The sequence below is a fragment of the Littorina saxatilis genome, linkage group LG8 (assembly GCF_037325665.1).
Source record: "Littorina saxatilis isolate snail1 linkage group LG8, US_GU_Lsax_2.0, whole genome shotgun sequence".
In the NCBI taxonomy this organism is placed as follows: Eukaryota; Metazoa; Mollusca; class Gastropoda; order Littorinimorpha; family Littorinidae; genus Littorina; species Littorina saxatilis.
This window is the reverse complement of record NC_090252.1, coordinates 2,281,505-2,289,004: the sequence shown is the minus strand read 5'-3', so window position 1 is coordinate 2,289,004 and position 7,500 is coordinate 2,281,505. Positions and strand designations below refer to the sequence as shown.

At 39.7% G+C, this 7,500-nt stretch overlaps 1 protein-coding gene across 1 annotated transcript in view; it reads left to right on the top strand.

Annotated features, from left to right (window-relative positions):
- Positions 1-7,500, top strand: part of LOC138972518 (GTPase IMAP family member 4-like) — a 12,604-nt gene that overhangs the window by 1,072 nt on the left and 4,032 nt on the right. The window contains exons 2-6 of the mRNA XM_070345162.1: positions 241-270; positions 1,675-1,832; positions 4,063-4,203; positions 5,400-5,508; positions 6,878-7,035. Of these exons, the coding sequence (XP_070201263.1) occupies positions 252-270; positions 1,675-1,832; positions 4,063-4,203; positions 5,400-5,508; positions 6,878-7,035 (585 nt within the window). The 5' untranslated portion in view covers positions 241-251. The remainder of the gene's footprint in view (positions 1-240; positions 271-1,674; positions 1,833-4,062; positions 4,204-5,399; positions 5,509-6,877; positions 7,036-7,500) is intronic.

Genomic DNA, 7,500 nt, shown 5'->3' with positions numbered 1-7,500 from the left:
CAGAAAGTGGTCGGTGATAGGGTCCTAAGGTGTTTGAGGATTACATGAAGTCTCAATCAAAAACTCCCAATAGTTTCAGAGATTTACAGACACTTTTGTGAGGCTCTGGGTCGTCCACGACCCAGGATGCACGACAAAAGTTAAGTACGTCATTACTGCCTAGAGAACCTTTCATAGGATGTTCTAAGCATATAATGCATTTCCATGTTTCTATTATTTGGTTCCCTTATTATTTCTCAGATAACATCAGCATGGCAGAAGAAGATCCCGGTAAGTCTCTCTTGTCATTTCCAATTGTAAGTCAATCTCTCCCCCCCCCCCTCCCTCTCTCTCTCTCTCTCTCTCTCTCTCTCTCTCTCTCTCTCTCTCTCTCTCTCTCTCTTTTCTTTCGAAACCTCTTGAAAAACATATCAATAAACACTTTCTTTTGTACTCCGAGAACTATGAATTAATACATGATTAATAGACTGGCAACCGATTCTGTTAACATTACAAATGTTTCTTTTAGACAGACAGCAAAGTACTTATCTGAATCAATTATACTCTTGTAAACAAAATTTAAGGTCCTAAACTATTGTGTATTTAGATGAACATTATGTTGTAGTCCGGCTCCGAAATGCATTGACCAATCGCCAAAAGGCTCTGATGTCATTTCTCAAAAGGATTTCCCTACCCAGAATTCAATATTTTTAATGACATACAAAGGATTCAGTTCGGGACGACGACACCCTATGGTCGGTTTATTATCAACTGCACCAAAACATTATTGCAACACATTTTGCACCCAAATTAAAGCATTTATTCCCCTGTCATTTCATTCACATTTTATATGCAAGTTAAGGCCGTGTACTTGACTATTTGGATCATCTTTCGGATTAAAGATTTCGTTTACAGGGATCACGTGACCGCCGCTCAAATAAGGGTACCCTCAAAATCGACTGGACAAAAACGGAAGGGCCCAATTAAATATCGACAACAAATAACAATAGGCAAAACTGTGCAACTTTTACATGCGAGAAGAAAACCAAACCCATTACCTACCCCAAACAGGTTGTTTTGTTTAGATAGCTTGCGTATTTCGAATGCTATGCTATTCCTACTAATGCAGGTGTCGATGGCATGAGCAGTCAAAACGGGACTTTTTGGGGTCATTTTTGTTGTTAAACTTTGTTCTCTTTGTTCATCATTTATTTTGTGCATGTGATATCAACCAGGATATTAAATATTTGTATACATATGATAGACATTTTCTATTATTTAGTATTGGGATTTGTTAATATTTCAAAACTATCTGTATTCTCCTTAGAGATGAATGTTTCCCGAAGACAGATTGTTTTTCCAAAGACCCCAAAACGTCAACTGTGACGTGCATACGACATGCAATTGACTCTGTGTGTACCGACAAAGTAGCAACTGTTTTGTTATCAAAGCCCTCAAGAGTCACGTTTGTATGGGGTGTCCTTATGCCTTGTAAAAACGAATCTGAAATGTCGTGCCTCTCTGCTCTTAACTGGATGGAAGAAACGTTTGTTGGAACAGTTTTTCATCAATACTTTGGCTATAATAATACGTGAATACTATGACAAGTATATGATTTGAGAGTATGTAAATGGGACAATGAATATGTGTCTTGTTGGTTTTGTTTGAATAATGTTACCTTCCTTTCTTGTGAAGCTGTTCGTGTTCTTGTCGTTGGGAAGACGGGTTGCGGAAAGAGCTCCCTGTCCAACAGTCTTCTGGACACCAATGTTTTCGACGTAGCAGGAGGAATGGCATCGCAGACAGTCAAATGCAAATGGCATTATGGAAGGCGCAGTGGGACATTTTTCGAGGTAAACTTTCTCATCAAGAATGTTTGTGGTAATGTATATCATAAGTCACACAAAGTAAGTTTGCTGACAAGGATTCTGTCGGCACTGTGCTGAAAAATTCGTAAACGCCCATAACTGGGTAACTAGTACATGTATAGGAGTTGTATTTGCAGTGATTTGTCAATAAAAGATAAAACAAAATGTTGACAGAAGAATTTATTTTTAGCACATAGTTTTTCAGACAGATTTTGCATTAGAAACATACGAGAAAAAACTACAGGTGTCTTTTTGATCCTCTCTTGATCAAACACCAAACTCAGCAACAACAACAAAACAAGGTCATAATGACGTCCCGTAAATATTCTGTCACATTTTGAGATTTCTTCCGAGAAAGTGACCAAGAGTTTCGAGAGGAAACTCAAGGTAACCGCATGTCCTCTCGTTTGTGAAATTTTTGACGTTTCAAAGTCAAATAAGTACAACCGAAATCGACGCGACAAATTCTACTGTGGCATTTGAGAGGAAGGTCCAAAATACATCACGAAAACTTTCAAGACTGCGTCATCTTTTTGTACCAAAAAAAAAAAAAATTCAACATAAACACAGTGTGGCAAAACTACCAAGCTGAGAAAACGAGTTCAGAAAATAGAAGACGCATTACATCTCAAATTGAAGGCCCACTCCGACTCTCCTAAACCATCAGTTTCTGATCACAGACACTGCCAGGCTTTTTGCACAAAGTTCAAACTCCCTTTGGTTTGAACACTTAGAGCTAGAGAACACCATAGGTGCTCTCTATAAAGAGCAAGCATTCTAAAGAATGTATTTCGTGTAGACGTACGGGTATCAGTCGAAAGCATCGTTATGGCGCTATACCTAACTTTTAAAATCTAGAGACAACTTTGACAAATATTGTTAAAACATGAATGAATTCTTCTGTCTTTAAAAACATTTCAGTACAATTTGAATTTTTGAAAGTAGGGAGACTGGATGTAGGTCAAGCGAGGTGGGTGAATGAGTTGACTGATGCGTATGTGATGCAGCTCTTTTCATTTGATGCCGGGGAAGTAAGCAACTGAAAACCATGCAACTTGTATACTGTTTGTTGCTGTGACTTCTAGATTGAGTATTTAGCGCATAAAAATTACTGCCTCGACAGGGTTACTGTCACATCCCATGAGCTTCATCTTACCATCGCCCAAGCAGACGGTGTTTCTGCAAATCGCTAGTTTCTTTGATGTCAACCGCATCTCGGTTTGTGTCACATCAGTAATTTGTTGTATTGTTGTAGGTTCAAAGTTGCGCAATAACATATCTAGTGTCACTTTGTGAACCGCAAACAACTCAATAGGTTAACTATGAATAAAGTGGGTCACACGGGGCCCCGATATCTCGGGGGTTGAATAAACCACGAGCACTGGTTCGTGGTTTACGCGTGCTCAATCGCCATTAAATTGATATGTAGGTGTCATTCAATGTTGGCGCGAGAGTTGGTCCCTCAGGTTAGAATTACTTATTTTTCGGTGAAAAGATGTCATCAGAAGAATTACTAGAAATATTCTGTATTCTGTGCTCGAGAAATGATCTTAAAAGTATAAGAATAATTCTAGCGGTTTCTTACATTAACACTTCCTTTATGCGAAACTAGTTCCAAGCACTTTTCGAGTGTGTGTTTTGAGAGTAGTTATGTGCATTCTGTTTTCTCGTAATAAATTCCAAAATCTACTACAATGTCATGTTTACATTACTTTACGCGTACTCGACAGTAAAACAATATTTAACAAAGTTTACAAATTGTCTCTACACAGACAAGATTTGGCTGTCTTCAGTGTGCTGCGGCACTTTACCACGTGCACCGGGAATGGGCTTTTTGGACGTAACGTGCATGGGCATGGGGAAATTCTCGTAGCGTGCACCGTGCACAGAGGTCCGGCGTGCACCGTGCATGGAGCTTTTTCGTAACGTGCACCGAGGATCACCGTGCATGGCACTTTTGGCCTCAACGTGCACAGACCCCCCCCCCCCCCCCCCCCCCATGGTGACCCTCGTCGTGAGCATATTGACGTCGTAGGGCAGCGTACTCTTGCTTGCGTCTCAGTGCCTTTTTTGGAGTGTCCTGGCTGCCCACACCCGACATGTCTGCAGTCCGTCTTCGTTAGAATTCAGATTTAAAATACTGTGAAAACATGGTTGATTTCATCATATCATCGTCACTTAAATACTGATGTTATCCCCTTTTCTCTGTTTCTAGGTTGTGGACACACCAGGTTTATGTGACACGGATGCCCCAGAACATGTTATCTTTCGAGAACTGGGCAAAAGTGTTGCGATGGCTGCTCCGGGTCCTCATGTTCTACTCTTGGTTCTTAGATGTGACCGACGATTTACGAAGGTAATACTCTATCTATCTCTCCCCTCTCTCTCTCTCTCTCTCTCTCTCTCTCTCTCTCTCTCTCTCTCTCTCTCTCTCTCTCTCTCTCTCTCTCTCTCTCTCTCTCTCTCTCTCTCTCTCTCTCTCTAGCTGTAAGAAAGGTCCCACGGACCTAATGCTATCTTTCCTGTAATAAAGTTCAATGTTTCAATGTTTCAATGTTTCTCTCTCTCTCTCTCTCTCTCTCTCTCTCTCTCTCTCTCTCTCTCTCTCTCTCTCTCTCTCTCTCTAACTTTGAAAAAGAGTAGTTTTGAAAATGCAGAAAGCGCAGTACCGCCTCATTTTGTTAAAACAAAATAAAAATAAAAGCTCGTGGATGAAAAGACGTGAGAAGTCAATTCCTTGAAGAATGTGTATATAAAAAATGTGAACAGCAGATTATAGATATGCTTACCACAGACAGACACACATAACAAGGGAGACAATTAAAAGCCCCTTTCTGGTCCTCGACAAATCAGTCAGCTATGTACTGACTGGGTTTCAAAAGCAAATATGCTTTTGGAGGACGTGAAAGCCTTCTTTTTTTTTGTTTCTTCCTATATTTTCAGTGTTATGTCACTGAAAAGTTTACAAACTTAAAGGTCCTTGTCTACATTTTTATACCGAAATCGCCATTTGACCATTAAAATGCAGAGACTATTATCTACAAATATCAACAATACACCCCCTTTCGATCAGGAAAGACGAAGCCAGTGTAGCCGTTTGAAAATTCATTGTAGTATTCCAGCGTAGTACTCATAGTAGGATATCCTTATTTGGAAAATGCCAAGCGCAAAACTCCTCTCAAATCCCGTGCATTTCGTGCGTTTAAAAAAAAGCGTGGACAGCGCTCCAGTGTCAAACTGTTGCTGCACGTGTTTGGGCGTGGCTATAAGCATAGTGACATGAATTTGATTGGTCCGTATTTTTAGGCAAAGCACATGTTCTCAGCAAACAGAAAACAAAATATTGGAAGCGTGAGTCACGCTACCCACAAATAAAATCTTTTTTTACATATATTTATTTTTCTATAACTTTTTTTCCCCATGGTTCATTCATCATCTGACATAACTTTTTAGCGAAATCTAACCATAAGATTATTGAAAAAAAGCAAAAATGTAGACAACCACCTTTAAACTTTGACTATAGCAGGTATTGTTTTGTACTGTTGTATCTAGGAAGAGTTTGAAGCCTACACAAAACTGAAAGAGCTGTTCTCACCAGAGATGACAAATTTCCTCATCGTGGTATTCAACGGGCTTGACGGTCTGAGTGGCCGGACCATGGGTAAGCTCTTTTTCCATCACAAGACTTGTGTGAATATCAAGCTAATATAAGATGTATACATTTATAATGAAGTGAGGTACTCTGACAATGCATGTCATACTGTTGGAGGTCAAGACAAAGAGTTCTAAACACGACCCCCCCCCCCCCCCCCCCCCGAGTAATTATCAGAAACCGGGGTGCTGGTAGAGCGCTAAACAAGTTGTTCCAATATAACCATCACAAAAGACTTTAGTAAATTCGTTCAAGAATGACGCGTAAAACGAACACAAAATGAAAGGAAAGCTCCAAAACAAACGTGTGAGGGGGGGGGGGGGGGGGGGGGGGCTGGATTGTCATTGTTTGTATGGTATGATTGTATCTCCCTCGGAGATTTCAAAAGCTATAATATAATCTGTTTATGATAAACTTTATGTCCTCACTTAATTTTGGCAGTGCAGTTGTGTGCGGTAATCACACAAGATTTGACATTTTGGTCATGCTAGCAAAAGTTATCTCCCTTGAGGTTCCTGAATAATCCACAGGTTTCTTGTCCTGAAGCTGCTCGTTCATGAACGAAAGGTCGTGAGACAATGTTAGCATGCAAAACACCAGAAAACTATCGTACATATTTGGTAAATATGACATGAGTTACCCCCCCCCCTTGAAATTTCTAGAACCTTGATCCTCAAATGATAAACCTCATGTCCTAACTGTCTTCTTTTTGGGGGCCTTGAGGAACGGTTAATCACAGAAAAATTCACAAGTTGGTCGTCACGGCACCTTCAAATTTGGTTCATATGACATGAGTTAGCTCCCTTTCTTGTGAAAGCTCGAGATAATTGTGTCTTCTGAGTGAGTTTCTGCACAATTTGTCAGATAAGTTTATTTTCTGTATATATAAGTGTCAGTCTGTCCGTCCACTTAAAAGACCGCTGGGTCGACGATAAGAGAATGTCACGTTTTGTTTTGTCATAAATTAAACGTTTCAATAATATGTGACCCTCCACCACGGAATGAGTCGCATGTCACCTCTCACGGTTCTGCGCTAGGCTTAATATAAGTCCGGGGGGTGTCTGGTAACGGTGTGAGGGTCACCTTAGTCACAGGCTTATAACTCGAACAGTTTTCACTCTTTTTTAAAACGGGTTTCACCACTGAGTAGAGCATAAAAAACTCTTTAGGAAAATGTAAAAATATGAAAATCATGCAAAGGTGACATGCGACTCATTCCGTGGTGGAGGGTCACATATACCGTTCTTGGTTTTTAAAATTTTTATTCTAATGCTTTTTTAACCTTAACATCGAGATGATTTTACGACCTTGGGTAATAAAATATGTGTTTTTAATGAACTTTTTTTTCCAATCAATATTGCGTGGTTTATTCTTTCAGAAGAGAAAAAAAAGAAACTGCACGAGGAAGTTAAAAAGATGCCTGGGAATCTCCAGCAGGTCATTGCCGATGCAAACAACAGATACGTGGGAATGAGCAATACTGCTCCCAAACGCGAAAGAGATTCCCTTATCCAAGAGTTAAGCATCACTATGCTGGTAAGTGAGTCCATACAACTAAAACATGTGTAGGCACTTATATGTACCAATTAATAATTCGCAAAGTACGCACATGGGGGAGAAGGGGAGTCAGAGCTTATGTTTGTACTGCAGTCAGTCATTATATCAACAAATTGTCCTTAAACAATAATTTTGTTCCGTAAGGCAACATGTAACATTTTCAATACTTTTAGGCTTTGCCTCCAGCGTGCAACATGCTTTTAAGAAAACAGATATGTGTAGATAACTTATTGACATAATATTGTAATCGTAAATACATATAAAAAGTTGATTATTTCTTTGAATGGGGCTAATTTGATAAAAGTCTTGGTGTGTTCAAGCATCCCAATTTTTGTTTTCAGTGTTTATCGGCTGCTTAAAGGCACAGTAAGCCTCCCGTAAACCATCACAGATATTGTCAGGCTTTTACACACAGTACAAACACCCTTTCATTTAAACACTCAC